The 19264-nt window shown below is 39.0% G+C and overlaps 1 protein-coding gene and 1 pseudogene across 8 annotated transcripts in view; both read left to right on the top strand.

The window, feature by feature from the left end:
- Nucleotides 1–19264, top strand: part of SFMBT1 (Scm like with four mbt domains 1) — a 129804-nt gene that overhangs the window by 94465 nt on the left and 16075 nt on the right. For all 8 annotated transcript variants that reach the window (XM_069475887.1, XM_069475880.1, XM_069475882.1 and 5 more), the window contains 9 exons: nt 2195–2283; nt 4813–5059; nt 5745–5839; nt 7560–7661; nt 9592–9742; nt 11965–12047; nt 15610–15736; nt 16769–16882; nt 18859–18901. In XM_069475887.1, coding sequence (XP_069331988.1) covers nt 2195–2283; nt 4813–5059; nt 5745–5839; nt 7560–7661; nt 9592–9742; nt 11965–12047; nt 15610–15736; nt 16769–16882; nt 18859–18901 — 1051 coding nt within the window. The remainder of the gene's footprint in view (nt 1–2194; nt 2284–4812; nt 5060–5744; nt 5840–7559; nt 7662–9591; nt 9743–11964; nt 12048–15609; nt 15737–16768; nt 16883–18858; nt 18902–19264) is intronic.
- Nucleotides 6044–6918, top strand: LOC138386934 (endoplasmic reticulum resident protein 29 pseudogene; annotated as a pseudogene).

The following is a 19264-nucleotide window of genomic DNA, read 5'->3' as shown; positions in this document are numbered from 1 at the left end:
GCCTGGGTAACAGAGCAAGACCATGTCTCTAAAAAAAAATAATTAAAAAATCTTAAGCTGTTTTTAGTAATCATGTTATTGGTGATTGAGTTGATCTTGTTACTTTGAAATACTCATATATATGGTGGGTCAAGCAAATTAATAATAAATGTATAATTGGGAATTAGGTTTTTCAGCATGATAGAAAGGAAATAAAGCTTAGAAAGACGAGCTTAAATAAAAGCACTATCTTTCTGAATTTGTATTGGAAGCTTCCTAATGTGATTTATCTTAAGAAGAGGAAGAAGAAAGGGAGGGCAGAAGTAGAAAGGAAAGGAAGAAGAAGAAAAAGGAGAAATTTGTTAGTTCTAGATGCTGAAAAGGCTTAGAAATGCTAACCCAGTAGCAATGAGCACTCCCAGCACCCCAATTATGATCTCTAAATACCATTTTCACTGAAACAAATTGGGGCTCCTTAGAGAAGTAGCTGATTCCTGGGCGTGAGCAGGAAATATAGAACATGAGCCTAGAACATCATGTCATGCCAAAAAGAAAAAAAGATATCAATGACTATTTACTAGTGCATGTCAAAAGGGTTCAGGAACCAACCTGAATAGACTCTCTCTGGTTAAAGATGGGATAATTTGAGTGTCAATAAGGACAATATCTGCAGTGGCTTGAAATGTATTATCACCTATGACTTCATAGTGAAATTTTAAAACAGAACCCTCACTGGTCACCCTTGGAGGATGCCAGGGAACTAACTGATGATTTTGAAGGCTGGTAAATATGCAGAAATAATAAAGACAATCAAGCATATGTTTTGCCTTTTTGTGTGTGTGTGAACTCTACTTCCAGGTAATCAAATAATTGGTGAAGAGAAGTTTTTCTTTATAGAAGCATTTTGGTTAGTAAATGAAGAAGCAATGATAGAATATCACCATCTTTAACCCCTAATGAATCAATGCATCTATGTAGTGACCATTAAAAAAGCTGCTAATGTCACAAAAAGAGAGACAGCCAGACTGTATGTGCCTGTTGATGGGAGGCCGTAACTCCGCTTATGCAGTATTCTTGCCTCCTTACCACTCATTCCTGAATTTGGTCAAGCTTCTGGCTCTAAATACTGATTTATAGAAAATATAGGGGATAGTAGAACAATTGGGTTACCACAGGGAGGCAACCAATGAAATGAGACTCTGAAAAACTCTATATAGGGCAAAGGCTGAATCTTTTAACAAATGTGCTGTAAAAAAAGAGAGAGGAGGGGAGGAAGTAGAAGGAACCTACAAATTAAAAGAAATGTAGGTGATATATCAACCATTTGCAATGTATGGATCTTAACTTGGATGCTGATTTGATCAAACAAATTGAAGAAACCATTTATGAAACAATTGGGGAAATTTGAACATGGACTGGATATTTGATATTAAGGAATTGTTAATTTTTTAAAGGTATGGTGTTACAGTGGTTATTTAAAAAGTTATTTTCTTTTAGAAATATATACTGAAATGTATATGGATGAAATTATATCTGGAATTGGCTTCTAAATGATCCTTGGTTGGGTAGGAGTGGAGTATGTGAGGTTATATAGGTCAGGTGTTGGCAAATTATTTGTTTTAAAGGGCCAGGTATTAAATATTTTAGCCTTTACTGGACATGTGATCTCTGTCATAGCTGCTCAACTCTGCCTTTGTAGTGTGAAAGCAACAACAGATAATATGTAAACAAATGGGTATGGCCATGTTCCAGTAAACTTTATAAACTTTATTTACAGACATAGACAGCAGGCTGGATTTAGCCCATAGGTTGTAGTTTGCTAACTCCTGTCCTACATGCAAAAGATAGCTGTGAGGTGACAGTTGTTGAAGCTAGGGTACATGAACATTCATTAAACCATTTTCTCTACTTAATGTATGTTTGAAATTTTCCATAATAAAAAACAAAGTGTAGGTACCTTTGGATAAAATTATAGTAAAAGGGAGTTGGGCCTATTCTCTTTGTTTTGTATACAACATTTATTAAACTTAACCAGAAAGTAGCTCTATCTAGAGAAAGATTTCTGTTTTGTTTTGTGTTTTCAAGCTCTCAAAGAAGCAATATGTTGGATTCTTAGATCTTAAAATGACAAATACACCTCTAAACCATTGCCAATAGCTTCTCTGTGTTCTGTGGCTGACATTAGGAGTAATCAGTCATTTATTTCCTCATCTAGGCATCAGGGATAAAGTATCTGACTGGGATGAGTATCTACGGCAGACTTTGATGGGAGCATGTAGTCCTCCTGTTCCACTGCTAGAGGGCGTGAGTATTACTGCGTGCCAAATCAGTGTGGAAAACCCGTCTAATCTTCCAAGAAATCTTAAAATTGGTTGCTAATTTACCACTCTGAAGCAAATAAACATTATTACTAGAGACATAGGCATAGGTTTGTTAAACTTACCCTCAGAGGTTGCATATTGGTGGCTTTCTCAGTACTTAAAAATTTTTTGAATTAGTTGCTAACACATAAAAATCTAGTTTTGCAGATTCTTTTACACAGTTGGAAAAGGTGGTCTTTTGCGGCTTTCACTCTGAAACTAAGCAGGGGTTGATTCTACTTCAGGGTGGGCATTTGTAACTTCCATGCCAGGTGACTTGAAACCCCCTTTTCTTTTGCTCAGAAGACACTGGACCTATTGTACTCCTACTTCCTACCTTCTTCTAGCAGCTTTTTAAAATTAGTGTAGCTTTTGAGCTTGTTAGTGAATATAGATTTCTTGATTTTGTGAAATGAATTTATTAGTTATGACATTTCTAAGTTATGTCTTGGCACTTTTATGTCATACTGGTAAAATTCTTTGTGGCATATATGAAATGCAATATATGACAGTTCCAATTTCTCTACGTCCTTGCCAATACTTGTTATTTTTTTTGTGATAGCTATCTTAGTGGGTATAAAGTGGTATCTCATTTTGATTTGCATTTCCCTAATGGCTAATGATATGGACCATGGTTTGTGTGGGTTTTTTTTTTTTTTATTTAGTTTTTGGTGCTTATGGGCCATTTATGTATCTTTTTTGAAGAAATGTCTTTGCCCATTTTTAAATTGGGTTATTTGCCTTTTTATGCATTCTGGACACAAGTACAGATCAGACACGATTTACAAATAGTTTTTCCCATTCTGTGGTTGTCTTTTTATCATTTGCAGCATGAAAGATTTTTATTTTGACGTGCTCCAATTTAACTATTTTCTCTTTTGTTGCTTGTGCTTTTGGTATCATATTTATCAAGGCTTTGCTTAACCCAAGGTCAAGAAAATTTACCTCTATATTTTCTTCTAAGAGGTTTATTGGTTTAGCCCCTACATTTATTTCTACGATCCATTCACATTCCTGTTTAAATCTCCATTGGTGAATACTGTATTTCAAGCTGTTACTTATTTTTTATATTCTGATTCATTTCATTATGTTTAGCCAGGGCATGGCACATGTTAAACACTCAGTAAAACTTGCAGGAATGAATGAAGTGATGAATAAATGAATTGATAAACTGTCCTGCTCTGCATTGACCATGTTTCTGCCAGTCTGACTTTCAGCTGTGAATGTGTTCCTCCATTTGTTCATATGTTCTTTTGTATAATATATCTGGATATGTAAGTGTCATAGAGCAGTTCTTAATACCAACAAAATTGTAAGGTTGAGTATTAAGAAATGGTTAAGTGATAACTTTGTGATAACTTTGGAATGAGTGGTTTTTTTTCTATCCTTTAGTGTAGTTTTAAATATGTATCTAGATAGTGAGAGTTAAACTTTTCATTCCCATTGGTGTAATCAAAAGCTTTTACTGTGTTCATTAGAACATTGTTATGAAATGAAGGCTGGGCGCCGTGGCTCACGCCTGTAATCCTAGCACTCTAGGAGGCCGAGGCGGGAGGATCACTTGAGATCAGGAGTTCGAGACCAGCCTGAGCAACAGCGAGACCCCGTCTTTACAAAAAATAGAAAAATTAGCCGGGTGTGGTGGTACGCACCTGTAGTCCCAGCTATTTGGGAGGCTGAGGCAGGAGGATTGCTTAAGCCCAGGAGTTTGAGGTGTAGTGAGCTATGGTGACGCCATTGCACTCTAGCCTGGGTGACGGAGGGAGACCCTGTCTCAAATACAAAAAGAACATTTTTATGAAATGAGTAAAAAAATCAGAAACAAGTGTATGCCATCAGTAGGTAAGTGGATAAATTATTGCCCATTTATAATACAGAATATCATAAAACACTATAAAAGATGAAGAAGATTTGTATGTGCTGTAGTAGGAAGATACCTGTAATGTACTAAGTGAAGAACAAACTGAAAAACAGTATACAATGCTCCCATTTTTCAAAAAATAAGAGAGAGACAGATGGACAAACTGGCAGAGGTGGATATTGACTTGTGTGTAGAAAAAGAGTGTATGCCAAAGTGTTTATCGTGGGTCTTTCTTATAATTGGGCTTATGGGGGACTTTGATTTTTGTCATGTCTGAATTTTTTCTTTAATGATGATCATACTTGCTTTTATAATCAGAGATAAAGTAATGATGATATTTTTAAAATTTTGCTGAATGAAACTAAACATAGACCTAGAGAAAAATCTATTAGAATAATTTTATTGCATTATTGGTAGATTTTCTTTAAGATAAACGTTTTCATATCACCTGGAAATAATACTGTAAGAGATTTGTATAATAGTAGACAATTCAGTGTCACTGGCTTTTCAATGGGTAAAACATACAAAGACTGGTTTGAGATCATTAGAGAACTTGACTTTTTAAATATATTTACTTCTCTTATTTAATCATTTCACTTTTTAAACCTACAGCTCCGTAATGGGAGGAATCCTTTAGATCTCATTGCTCCAGGATCCAGGCTGGAATGTCACGGTTTCCGGGACTCTTTAAGCACTTGGATTGTTACTGTGGTAGAAAACATTGGCGGAAGGCTAAAGCTGCGTTATGAAGGACTTGAAAGTTCTGACAATTTTGAACATTGGTTGTATTACTTGGATCCATTTCTTCATCATGTTGGTTGGGCCGCTCAACAGGGATATGAGCTTCAGCCCCCATTAGGTGAAGAGTAATAGAACATTTTTCTTGTAACTATTACATTATTGTTATGTTATCATTAACATCTATTAGACTGAAAATGTATTATTCTGTATACTATGAAAACCTTTGCTAGTTCACATAATAGAGATGTTACAAAAATGTTTCTATGGAGTTAAGTGCCTATTTTTCTTTTGGTTTTATTGCTTTTATAATTTTTCACACATATTGATATACCTCATAGACTTCTGCCCCAACCCATACTGAACCCTGACCGAAATAAAATAAAGAAAAAAATTCTCTAGGTAGCATTTAGATAGGTATATAGCAGATTGGTTCATAACAAATTGTTGATTAAAAGAAATTCTAACAATATTAAAACTGGAGTTATTGTTTAAATCAATTTGTACTTATTATGTGCCCCAATTTGGGTGTTGCATTATATTATTTTATGTATTACAGCAAACCTTATGATCTTCCTGTAGATATTTTCACAAAACTTAACTGTCTAGGCTCTGCACAGAGCAGAGTACTGAGGTTAAGGTGCAAGTTCTTTCAGTGAAGATGGATATAAAATAGTGCACTTGAACTCTTTCCTTGCTTGTCCCAGTGGAAAGTGACTTTTCTGTTTATGTGAATGCTTTTAGAACAGTTAAAAAGTATATAGGTTTTCTCATCTTCTAAAGCGTGCTGTCTTGTTTCATTAAAGCCATTAGACATCTGAAAACTGAAGCTGAGTGGCAAGAGATTTTGGCCAAAGTGAAAGAGGAGGAAGAAGAGCCATTACCATCTTACTTATTTAAGGTAAAAACAAAAACATGATAGATAGGTATTGCTCTCCTTACAGCAGAGTAAAGCGATTTTGGGAGACGAAAGCATAAAATAACCCCTGCAGTTAGTAAGAGTGTCATGACTTCTCTGAAGGATGAGAAGATGTTAAGGCTAGAGTGATGATCATCCTTGTTTTCTTCTAACAGTTGTCTTGATTTTCTCCCCAAGTTCTCTTACAGTACTTTGAATCTTTTCTTTTCTACTCTTAACTACATAGCTCTAGCTATTTGGGACTACAAGTTTCTACTTCCTGCTCCTGAAATCCGGCATCATGACTGCTACTGTCCCCTGCACCAGTTCTCTCTCCCCACTGCTTTTCCTTCTGGGCCTCCTGCTTCTCTGTGCTCTGCATGGCGGCAGCAGCCTGCACACCAAGGGCACCCTTCCCCTGGATGTAGTCACTTTTTGCAAGATCATTCCCAAAAGCAAGTTCATCTTGGTAAAGTTTGACACACAGTACCCCTACATTGAGAAGCAGGATAAGTTCAAGGATCTTGCTGAAAACTCAGCTTCCAGTGATGATCTCTTGGTGGCAGAGGTGAGGATCTCAGATTATGGTGACAAGTTGAACATGGAGCCAAGTGAGAAATGCAAGCTGGACAAAGAGAGCTATACAATCTTCTACCTCTTCCAGGATGGGGAGTTTGAGAACCCAGTCCCGTATAGTGGGGCAGTTACGGTTCGTGCCATCCAGCACTGGCTAAAAGGGCAAGGGATCTACCTAGGTATGCCTGATTGCCTCCTGCATACGACACCCTGACTAGGGAGTTCATCAGGGCCTCTGGCATGGAGGCCTGCCAGGTCTTCATGAAGCAGGGGCATTACAACCTCTCAGGTGTGAAGCAGACAGAAGAAGTGGGCCGAGCAATACGCAAAGATCGTGGGGAAGATCTCAGACCAACGGGTGGACTTCCTAGCATCAGAGATGACTGGGATCACCAAACTGATAGAGAAGAACGTGATGAGCGACGGGGATGAAGGAGGAGCTCCAGAAGAGTGTAAACATCCTGACTGCCTTCCAGAAGAAAGGGGCCAGGAAGGCGGAGCTGTAAAAAGGCACACTAGGGCTTTCCAGGGTTTGGTGGCGGTGGGGAGGGGAGACTTACCTGCTGGCTTTGAGTCCCTTGTGGAATATAAGGGGGTGGTGGAAAAAGTGGTACTGTACCAGAATTCTGAGCCCTGAGTATGTCTGGACATTGATGTTGATACGACCTTGCCTGGGACATCCCTATAGCTAGTCTGGGGAGAGCCGGAACACTTACACAGATGGCTAGTGAAGTGCCCCTCGGAAGGAATTGGTGCTATAAAGAGAAGTGTACTACCCAGATCCTTGACAGGTGTAATTCTGATCCAATTAAAGTTTCAGTGTTTTGGTGAAGTGGGTCTGAAGCCATTCAGTCTTCTTTTCCAAATTATACTTTGGCCCATGAATATGAAAGTTAATTAATTAATTAATTAATTTGTTTTTTCCTCCAGATAATCCCACATTGTGTTCCAAATATAGAGAATAGGAGCACTTTCTTTGTTTTTGTTTTTACCCAAAAAGTTTTTTCCTGTGAAGAAAATTATAGGATTTACAAGAAGCTGGACAGTTCCACTATTTTAATCAGTTAGAGTAGTATTCAACTACATATAAGTATAAAATGAATGCAAAAATGCTATGTTTTTATCCCTTTTGGTGTTTGCATTATAGGACAAACAAGTTATTGGCAATCATACGTTTGCTGTAAATATGAAGTTGGAAGCAGTGGACCCCTGGTCTCCTTTTGGGATCTCTCCTGCTACAGTTGTTAAGGTACAATGAGCATAACTCTATTGGTAAGAATCTTTGTCAGGGTGACTGGTTTAGAAAATTGGCAGTGTTTTGATCTTCAGACTCTATAGCTAACCCATTTTTCCTCTTAAGCTGTGAGGCTAGAATTACTTCTGTATTTGTATTGTCCATTTCTCTGTGGCCCATTCCTTCTTCAGAGCTTGGTAGTCCTACCAAAACAGACAAGGGCCTGGGCACTAGAGTAGTGGGGGACATGTTCTTTGGAGCAGGCCTAGCTGTATATAGGTGAAGGAGATTTAACTGGTAGGTAGGCCACGGTATCTGTAAAGTTGGAGGCAGGTAGTGTCATCAGTGTCCAAAGAGGTACATAGCTCAGCTCACTGAGATGAGGAGATGCGTGGGGATCAGGCAATTAGTGTTACAAGATCTGGTAGTAGGATGGCTCCAGCCGTGTACTCCAGATTCAGATTTTAATCTTTTGAAAGACTTACAAAAGTAAGGCTCATGGTGCCGTGGTTCACACCTGTACTTTTAGCACTTTGGGAGGCCGAGACAGGAGGATCACTCAAGGTCGGGAGTTTGAGCAAGATCAGCCTGACCAAGAGCAAGACCCTGTCTCTACCAAAAATAGAAAAAATTAGCTGGGTGTGGTGGTACGCACCTATAGTCCCAGCTACTCAGGAGGCTGAGGCAGGAGGATCACTTGAGCCCAGGAGTTTGAGGTTGCAATGAGCTGTGTGACACTATTACACTCTACCCAGAGTGACAGAGTGAGATTGTGTCTCTAAAAAAAAAATGAAATAAATCTCTTGTTGGGGTAACCGCAAGAATTGAGCAGGTTATCAAGGCCCTCAATCACTCCAACTGAGGCATTAGGAAGTAAGTTTCAGTTTAGGACTAGAGCAGAAGTATAACCAAAGTTGAAAGTAGAACCCAAAGTTGAATGTGACTATAGGAATAGTCACTTGGATGCTGAATCATCTGCCTGTTAAGATTTAAATTTTCCCTGTCTTGGAAGAAGATTCTCAGAGAAAGGGATTATGAACCTGCAAGTGGGGTCAGAAGGCCCTGTCTGGAGCATGAAGGGATGTGGAATGGTAAGAAGCCAGAGGAGGTTCAAAAAATTCTCTCTTTGGCATTTGAAACTGGGCCAGCTAGGATCTGAAAAACTAATACATACTGGTGTAGTTGACTCCTCACTAAGCTTTAACTAAGTTTTGTTTGGAGACCAACTACTTGGGTTTGAATCCAGATTCTGCTTTTTCCTGGCTTTGAAGCCTAGGGCAAGATATTAAATTCTCTTTAAACTCATTTTTCTTACCTGCAAAATGGAGTTGGTAATGGTACTTACCTCATTAGATTGTTGGGAAGATTAAAACTGAATTGTTACATGAAAGCATTTAATTAAAACAGTAATTATATGTTTATATATTATCAGTGGTTCTCAACCTTTTTGGCACCAGGGACCCGTTTCATGGAAGAAAATTTTTGTACACTGGGGTGGGGCGGGGGGAGGCGGAGGTCAGCGGGTGATGCTAGCAGTGGGGAACGGCTGTAAATACAGATGAAGCTTTGAAACTTTGCTTGCCTGCCACTCACCTCCTGCTATGTGCCCCCGCCCCCACCATTTCCAAAGTTATTTTTCCACAAATGCGTAGGGCAGGGGGTGGGGGTGGGGTGGCGGAGCTCTGCAGCCTGGTCCCTAACAGACCACAGCCCGGTACCAGTCCATAGCCCAGGGGTTGGGGACTGCAGTATTATATGACACAGAGCTAGCATTTATTGAGTGTGTAGTATTATTAATATTTTGTGACTATGAACTTTTGTAACGTTTGGCTGTGCCAAGAGAAAAACACATGTATATGTGTCCGTGTATACATATGCACACATACTCAGTATACGTATACATACATATGAAACCATTTGTTTTATCTGTTAATTGCACACACAGGTGTTTGATGAGAAGTACTTTCTGGTGGAAATGGACGACTTGCGGCCTGAGGACCACGTGCGGCGATCCTTTGTATGCCATGCCGACAGTCCTGGCATCTTCCCTGTGCAGTGGAGTCTGAAGAATGGCCTACATATCAGCCCCCCTCCGGGTGTGCATTCACTGTTTTCTGAGTTGTTACTGGAGAGCTTGTCCTTGAATAAGATGTGTCAGATGGCATTGCCTTGTCTCTCTCCTCATGCGTTAGCCTGTCCTTAACATTTTAAGGGCCTGAGACAAGTATAAATGAATTCCATGTATTTATGTATTTTAAAGTTACAAAATCAAGCTAAAAAACTGTTAGTTAAAGAGAGTATGTTCTGTCTTTGTACTTTGATACAGGTATCTTCGTAACCACCTGGAAGACCAGGTTCTAACCAGGGTTCTGTGCTGGCTCCTTAGTCCATCCCCTCTTACGTCTGTGAGGAGGTGACAGGGAGGTGGGCCAGGATGCACAGTGAGCACTGGGAGCTGGCTGTGAAAAGAGGCCTTAGGGCCAAAGCTAGAAGGTAGATTATTGATAATTCTAGGTGTCTGGGCTTTATCATGGAAGAGGACTCTTCAGAGGGAAATCTGTGGTCAAGAGAAGGACTCAGAGAGTCTGTAGGTAGGAAAATAACACATCGATTTCCTGGCATTTGCAACTTTGCAAAATATAGGTCTTTGACCCTTTAATCAAGACTCTTAATTATGACATAGTTGAGCTTGACTGAAATTTTTAATATTTTTAAACTTAGGGTATTATCTGAAAAATGTCAGATGTTTATGATTTTTTATATTTCCAAATCAGATTATTTGATTGGCAGTTTATATATACTTTATTAGGCTTTCTAAATGGTGACTGCTGGAACACTGGGCTGGAAGTACTCTTTGGTGTTAACAAGGGTCATAAACTCAGAACCTTTTGTCCTCTGTTCAACCTTCATTCATCCAACAAGCATTTATGGAATGTTTGCTGTGAGCCTAGCATTGAGCTTGTTACTGGGGAGACAAAAATGAATACTATGCAGTCCCTTCAAGGGGCAAATAGGGGAAGAAGATACTAACAGAACTTCCCAGGTTCTCCTCTGTCAGTGAGCATAGTATAGGAGTGCCTCGTTGGAAGGTGTGGTGGGGGGACATGCACAGAAGTTCTTGCTTTTCCGGAAGGCTCTGGACATCCCAAATTCTTTATCTTGCTTACCACCTTTAATTGAAAAGGAAGAAACAATTGTTAAAGATTTCAGAGCTGCCGGGCACGGTGGCTCATGCCTGTAATCCTAGCACTCTGGGAGGCCAGGGCAGGTGGATCATTTGAGCTCAGGAGTTCGAGACCAGCCTGAGCAAGAGCAAGACCCCGTCTCTAAGAAAAATAAATAAATAAAAGAAATGGCCAGATTTAAAAAAAAAAAAAAGATATCAGAGCTGTCAGCATTGTTAGAGACAGGTCAACCATCTTTGTAAACAGAAGAAGGGTAGTAGATTATGTAATTGAAAAAGGCAGAAAATGTACCATCAGGAATTGAGGTGGGGGCAGAGGGAGACCATGGTGCCAGTCTCAGGTGGGCAGGGAAGGTGACTGCAGGGGCTGTTTGGCTGTGGGAGCGCATGGTCTTGAGCAGCCTGCTTTGTTGCCTGTGAGACATTACGCTCTGTGGAGGCTGAGAGTAACTCAGACGCTGAAGACAGTTGGGCCTCAATGAGTTCCTTGCGTGCAGATGGTGCTGAGTCAAGGCAGCAGATTGGAGATGCTTCCATCAAGATCATTGGTAGACTTAAGTGGGGAGTTAAGCTCAACATTTTTTCTGAAATGGATCCATGACTCCAGTTATAAAAGCTTTGATTCTGTAGTAGTACATGAATCTGAAAACAATGCTGACAGCATTTTTTCAGTATTAGCTAAGACACTAAGGAAATAGCTTTATCAAAGAAAAGTCTTTGTTGATTAGTAGTATTTGCCATCACTTTTCCTCAGAGCCTGAGTCCTAATAGAATTGATAATAAGACTGGATTTATATGTATACAGATCAAATCCAGTCATAACAATCTTAAATTCTTTTAGCAAATTGCCGCAACTAATCATACAAAATATTGCTCTAAATAAATGCCTTGTTTGAAATTTAAAAGTTTTAAAATTTATCCAGAGAATTTCATTGTGTTGTTATAGCTTGACCAGAGTTGCTCTCTTTTATAAAACTAACAATGCTTTGAATTTATAGAGTGCTTTCCACCCTCTCTAAAATGATCAAAGTCCTCAAATTAGCAGCATTGGAAGTTGTGGGTGGACCCCTGGCAAAGTGGTGAAGCCAGGCAAGTAGGTATAGTGTGAATCGTTGTTCTTTTATCCCCACCTAGGCTACCCGAGCCAGGACTTTGACTGGGCTGACTACCTCAAACAGTGTGGTGCTGAAGCTGCTCCCCAGAGGTGCTTTCCTTCGGTGAGAACCCCTTGCAGCCCTCATGGCCACTGTTGAGGGCTGCCGTCGCTGCTGTGCTCTCTTGCTTGCTACGGTTATCACTCTGAAGGCAATCATCTCACTCAACCCAGATGAGCTCCTTGGTGATTCTAATAAAATGTTCCAAAGAAAAATATACTTACTACCAAAGTTAATCATTCAGTGTGCTAATTAAGTTAGTTTTATAAGTTTATCAGTTTAATTTTTCTTAGTAGTTGAAATCATATGAATTTGAAATTTTATTTCATAATTATTTTTGATGGTTTAATAATATGGAAAAATGTTGAAATATTAAGGAGAAGAATTATTAAGCTTATTTAAAAATACTTCTATCCAAATAATACATGCATATGTTTTAAAAGGCCAAATAGCAGTAAATGGCTGAGAAGGTAAAACAGTAGTTGCTACCCTACCCCTTTCCACAGTCTCCTTTCCCAGAAGTAACCACCTCCTGTTCTTCTCACTGTAGTTCCAGCATTGTCCTTCTTCATTTTCAAAATAATAAGTTGCTATCTTTTGAGTCATTAATTTTAGACATGTTTCTTGGTTCTATATTATGGTAAATGAGCATTTTGGTGTTTTATATAACCTTTCCCCTCTGTCTTATCCACTTCTTGCCTTAGAGTTATATTATAAATTTTGGTTAAATCTCAATTGAATTTTTACATTATGTGCATTCAAATATTGTTCACAGCTGAGCACTGCAGTATTTTATGATTGTTTCCTTATTTTATTTGTCCTCAGTTAATGATTACCTTGTTTTTCATTTGCTTAATTTCTTTGTTTCTATTGCTAGCTCTTCCCACACCTATCAGTAGCGTCTTGTTACTATCTCCACAGAAGCAGTTATACCAACAAATCTATCATTCCTAACATTTTTCTTAGAGGCATCCTTCATAGCAGCCTCCACTCTCTCTCCCTGGATGGGTTGCTCTTTAGACTTGCCATGTAGCTGTAATCATGGAATTGCCCTTCAGGGTCACCCAAGGAATTGCCCTCTCCCCTTTCTCATGATTTGGGTTCCCCCGTTTTATGTCTCATGGCCACCTCTTTCTTGATTTACTTCCTTGTTTTGATGGAGCCCATATCTCAGGAGCTTCCTGTAACAGAGTGCAAGGGAGGTAAATTTTTGTAGGCACTGTGTATTTGAAAATGCTTTCACTCTACTAACTTAATTTATACTTTGGCTCAATATGGAATTTTAGTTTGGAAATTATTTTACTTCAGAATATTGAAAACATTGCTCAGTTGTTTTCTAACTTTTAGTGTTGCTGTCGAGAGGTTAGTTGAAAGCCATTCTTATTCTTGATCTTTTGTAGATCACTTGCCTTTTTTTCCTCCCTGGAAGGTTATAGAATCATTTTGTCACCAATTTTCACAGTGATGACCCTTGATGTGGGCTTGTTTTCATCCATTGTCCTGGGTTCTCAGTGGGCACTTTCTCTGAGCGTCTCAGACAGACCCCTTAATGCCTGTCTGTGCCGGGAAATTTTCCTGAATCTTTGATTTCCTTCCTTCCATTTTCTCTCTTCTCTTTCTGGAATTTCTTTTATTTTGATATTGGCCCTCTGAATCAAAACTCTACTTTTCTTACCTTTTTGTCTCCCGTTTCCTCTTTCTTTGTCTTTTTGTTTTGTTTTCTGGAAGATTTCCTAAACTTTCTCTTTCAACTTTCCTTTCGAATTTTTAGTTTTTGATATCATGTTTTTTATTTCTTGGAATTGTATTTCTTCTTTGAATCGTTCTTTCTTTCTTTATTTATTTTTTTGAGACAGAGTCTCGCTTAGTTGCCCGGGCTAGAGTGAGTGCCGTGGCGTCAGCCTCCCTCACAGCAACCTCAAACTCCTGGGCTTAAGCAATCCTACTGCCCCAGCCTCCCGAGTAGCTGAGACTACAGGCATGCGCCACCATGCCCGGCTAATTTTTTCTATATATATTTTAGTTGGCCAGATAATTTCTTTCTATTTTTAGTAGAGACGGGGGTCTCGCTCTTGCTCAGGCTGGTCTTGAACTCCTGACCTTGAGCGATCCACCCGCCTCGGCCTCCCAGAGTGCTAGGATTACAGGCGTGAGCCACCGCGCCCGGCCTGTTCTTTATTTTTAATAGTATATTCTTCTTGCTCTAAGGATGCAATAGTTTTTCTTACCTCTCAGAAGGATATTAAATAACACTCCCACCCCATCCAACCCCCGAAGTTTTCTTCTTGCATAATCTCTGCTTTCTCCAAGTTGCTTGTTTTGTCTGTTTTGGTCTCTGACTTTTATCTCCTTAGATAACTGGTAATTCTTGGTTATTGCTTATATTTAAGAATGGGGGACTGAAAAAGCTGATTGAAAACTCTAAACATGTGGATGGGGTTTGTCAACCTTAAACTTTCCTATAGGGTGAGATCTGGCTGACCATTTCTTGAGGAAACCTAAATCCAAATTTTTATGTGTTTCTTCTTGGGCTTGTCATATTATCATGAAAAGCCTCTTCTAGTCCTCTGCCTGATAGTAGAGGTGAGGGCTAGGCCTCTCAGCATTCCATATGCTAACTCCTGTTTTAGGCACCACATGCATGCCCTCAATAGTTGCTTGTGTCCTGCGCAGGGATCTTATGTCTTATACTGTCTAGAGGGTAAATCTCACCTTCTGTGAGGAAGAAAAAGGGACAGTTACCCTGGGGTGTAGAGTGGAGGAGCCAATGGCCTAACCTAAATGCTTCTTGAATATTTTCAGCAAATCCTTGTTTTAAATATTTCTCCTCCACTTCCAATTGCCTGGTACCTGTTTCTGCCAGTTCTTAGCTCTCTTTACTGTACCTTTCTTTAATATGCTAACTTAGTTTTTATACCCTATTCTAATTTTGGTTTATATGATGTTGTTGTTTCCTCTACTGATATATGCATCCTGTTAAGATTTGTCCTTAAAAACAAAAACAAAAACAAAAACAATTTTAGTTTTAGTTGGTTGTCACAGAGAGAACAATGAAATGCAGATGTTCACTTGTCCATCGTGACCCAAAAGCTACAAATTTTTATATTTTAAATGACCGTTTTCCCCTGTTCATAAGCATTCTTTATCCTGCCTGCCTTTTATGAAACACATATAGTTATGAACCAGGCAGTTTATTGTATGATAGAGCCCTTTATGAGAAGGGAAGTGAACCAACAGTTGTTGAGAGCCACGTGGTTCAGGACACAGAACCTTAGATATCTCATTTCATTGATACTTTGTAATAACCCAGCAAGATAGGTGTCCTCAACTTCATCTGACAGGTGAAGAATACTGAGGCAAAAAAGTTCCATAGCTTGGGCAAGGCCATACAAGCTAGCAGTAATGCAGGACTCTCTGACCTGAAAGACCATACCGCCTATAGCACTAAGAAGGGCAGACATTTTCCCTTTGCTTCATTAAGAGCAAAAGAGCACAAAATACATTTATAGCTTTAAAGTAAACCTAGAGGGATTAAGTACTACTTGAAAAAGGTCTTCTAGTTGAACACATTGAGTTAATACTGAGTGTTGATCCAGTAAATGCATTTGAGTCATTCATTTTCTAGTCAATTTCTGAGCATGAATTTAAGGAAAACATGAAGCTTGAGGCAGTGAACCCTCTTCTCCCTGAAGAAGTGTGTGTTGCCACCATCACTGCAGTGAGAGGCTCCTACCTGTGGCTCCAGCTGGAGGGTAAGTGCCAGCACTCCTGAGAAGCCTTCCTGTGGGTGCTACTCTTTGCTCTTCCTGTTTACTCTCGTACCTGCAGTGTGGCTTAAACTGAGTGGATTACTTAAATAGAGATCTTGTCCAGAGACTTCTAATTTGTAATGCAGGGTTCTAAGCTAAAAATTTATTTTCTCTCCCTGGCTTTCAAATTTCAAATTTTAGAAACTGAATGTGAATAAAAAAATCCTTTACTACAAAGTCCACCATTTTCAGGAAGAGGGAAGGATAAATCAAATAGCATGTGTTTTCATGTGACCAAAATAGGTGAAAGTGAGCATTAACATCTAGTTTATTGAAGAGATAATATATTAGTTGCCCCAGCACAATAGAACAAAGAAGTATATAAAGTAGAAATGACATACTAAAAGTAATATTCAGTGATTGGACAGGTTTAAGGATGGGAGGCACCATGTGAGTACTCAGTGCTGCAGTTACTATGTGTGGCCTGGGTTTCTTTTTTGTCCTGCAGCTAAATGATCAAACTCTGAGAAGAGTCTGATCCTGTTTCTGATTTGTAGAATTAGCATTTAACACGTATTTCAAGGACAACATTGAATGCAACCTCTGCTGAGCAACTTGCCAGATCACTTCCTGATTTGAATTTGGCTTATTCCTAGCGTGACAAAAGTAATGTTCTCATTGAATAGAACTGTCACTTTTGTCTTTTGGTTTCCAGTTATTTCAAGGAATTGACTATGATATTTATTAACCATTTGAATAATACCAATGGTAGTTCCATTGCTGTTCTCTAGGTAAGGGTCACCTTGTATATTCACCTGTACCCATTTTGGTCCTTACACAGTTATGCATGGGGGTCAGTTCACTTTTCTTCCTAATGTTTATCATACATGAAAAAGTATAACTTTCATGTAAAAGATACTTGCTCAAGGGACTTGTGTGTGTATTACTGCAAGAGTAGAACCTTGTCTAGAAAGTTGTTTATGAAGAAGGTTATTTAATGGTCTAAAATAATTTTTTAAAAAATATCCTGAACAGGTTCTAAGAAGCCTATACCTGAATGCATTGTAAGTGTGGAATCCATGGATATATTTCCTTTGGGCTGGTGTGAAACCAATGGCCACCCACTCAGCACTCCTCGCCGAGCACGAGGTATCTGTCTATCAGAGGATTGATTGGGTGGCTGCTACCAATTAGGATGAATCTGGACATTTCAGAGAAGAACAAAATGATATGCTAGTTATCTGTTCCTGCATAGGAAATTCCTTATTGTTGTAAACATTTAATATCATACAACTTTTATGGGTTAGGAATCTGAGTGCAACTTAGATGAGTCCTCTGGATCCAGATCTCTCACAGGCTATGATCAAGGTGTCAGCCAGAGTTGTAGTCATCTCAAGGCCCAACTGGGGGAGGATCTGTTCCCAGGTTTATTCAGATGATTATTGTCAAGTGTCTTAGTCCATTCTAGCTGCTATAACAAAATATCACAGAATGGGTAATTTACAAATAATAGAAATTTATTTCTCACAGTTCTGGAGGCTGGGAAGTCCAAGATCAAGGCATCAGCAGATTCAGTGTCTGGTGAGGGTGCATTGCCAGGTTCATACATGGTGCTTTCTTGCTGTGTCCTCACTTGCTGGAACAGGCTACTAGGTCTCTGGGGTCTTATAAGGGTACTAATCTGAATCATGAGGACAGAGCACAATCCAAAGGCCCCACCTCCTAATACCGACACATTGGTGATTGGGTTTCAGTATGAATTTTGGGGGGTACAAACATTCATACCATAACAGCAAGAATTATCTCCTTGTGGGCTGTTGGACTGAGGTCCTCAGCTCGTTGCTAAATGTTGGCTGGAGGCTTCCCCTGGTTCTTTGCCATGTGGGCCTCTCTGTAGGGCAGCTCACAGCATGGCAACTGGCTTCCATCAGAATGAAGAAGCAGGAGCTTGTCCTGCTGCCAACCGTTGCACAGCAATAAAAAAAAAAAAAAAAAATGAAAGATGCAAGAGAGGTTGAGCAAGATGGAAGCAAGAGTCTTTTTGTAATCTAATCTTGGAAGTGACATCCCACCTTCTCCCTTTTTAAACAGCTTGTTGAGATACAATTTATGTACCAGGAAATTCACTCCTTTAAAGTATACAATTCAGTGGTTTTAGTATAGTCACAAAGTTGTGCAACTATCACCATAGTCAATTTGAGAACATTTTCATCATTCCAGAAAGAAACCCCCATAACCCGTTAACAATCGACAACCTGCCACCACCCAGTATCCATTAATCTATTTTCAGTCTCTATAGGTTTGCCCATTCTAGTCATTTCATATAAATGGAATCACATAATGTGTGGTCTTTTGTGATTGGCTTCTTTCACTTGGCATAAAGTTTTCAGAATTCAACCCTGTTTTAGTGTGTATCAGTTCTTTATCCCTTTATATAGCTGAGTAATATTTCATTGTATGGATATACCACATTTTGTTTATCTGTTGATCACTTGATGGACATTTGGGTTGTTTCCATTTCTTGACTCTTAAGAATAATGGTGCTGTGAACATTAGTGTACACGTTTTTATATGGATGTATGTTTTCATTTCCCTTTGGTGTATCCCCAGGAGTGGAATTGCAAGTCATATGATAGAAAAATCATTGACAAATCCAGTGTCAGGAAGATTTTTCAACTATGTTTTTCTGTAAGAGTTTTATAGTTTTAGTTGTTATATTTAGATCTTTGATCAATTTTGAGTTAATTTTTATATATGATATAAGGTAAGGGTCCAGCTTCATTCATATGGATATCCAGTTTTCCCAGCACCGTTTGTAATGGGCTTGGCACCCATGGCAAGTCAGTTTTTCTTTTGAATAGCTGTTTTTGCTTAGAAAATATTCGTAGGAGTTGATTGACACAGGGAGCCTTGAAAATATTTTTGCTCTTTGTCTAAAGACTTCTACCCAGAAAATGTGCCTTAGTCTAGATATTTAGACACATAAGCACTAATTTATAGTACTTGCTAGTTATATATACATAAAATCAGGTTTTACATATGCTAGTGTAATCTTAATATGTATATAAATTTTCCTTTGTCTTTTTATTTTCCCTAGTATTTATATTTTTATTTTCTTCTTACAGTACATAAACAGAGGAAAATTGCAGTGGTTCAACCAGAAAAACAGTAAGTAATGTAATAATATGCCTGAGCAGTTGACATTTGAAAGTTAGAATATATAGAAAAAGAAATAACTATTTCAGAGTGTTATCTCCTATGTTATTTTCTCAGATGGAAGCATAATCTTTGAATTTAACTTTTTTTTTTTTTTTTGAGAGACAGAGTCTCACTCTGTCGCCTGAGCTAGAATGCCGTGGTGTCAGCCTAGCTCACGGCAACCTCTAACTCCAGGACTCAAGGGATCCTCCTGCCTCAGCCTCCCAAGTAGCTGGGACTACAGACACATGCCACCACACCTGGCTGATTTTTTCTATTTTTAGTAGAGACGGGGTCTCACTCTTATTCAGGCTGGTCTCCAACTCCTGAGCT

Source organism: Eulemur rufifrons, chromosome 7 (assembly GCF_041146395.1).
Source record: "Eulemur rufifrons isolate Redbay chromosome 7, OSU_ERuf_1, whole genome shotgun sequence".
Classification (NCBI taxonomy): domain Eukaryota; kingdom Metazoa; phylum Chordata; class Mammalia; order Primates; family Lemuridae; genus Eulemur; species Eulemur rufifrons.
The sequence above is the reverse complement of the archived record's forward strand: the minus strand, read 5'-3'. Positions and strand labels throughout refer to the sequence as shown.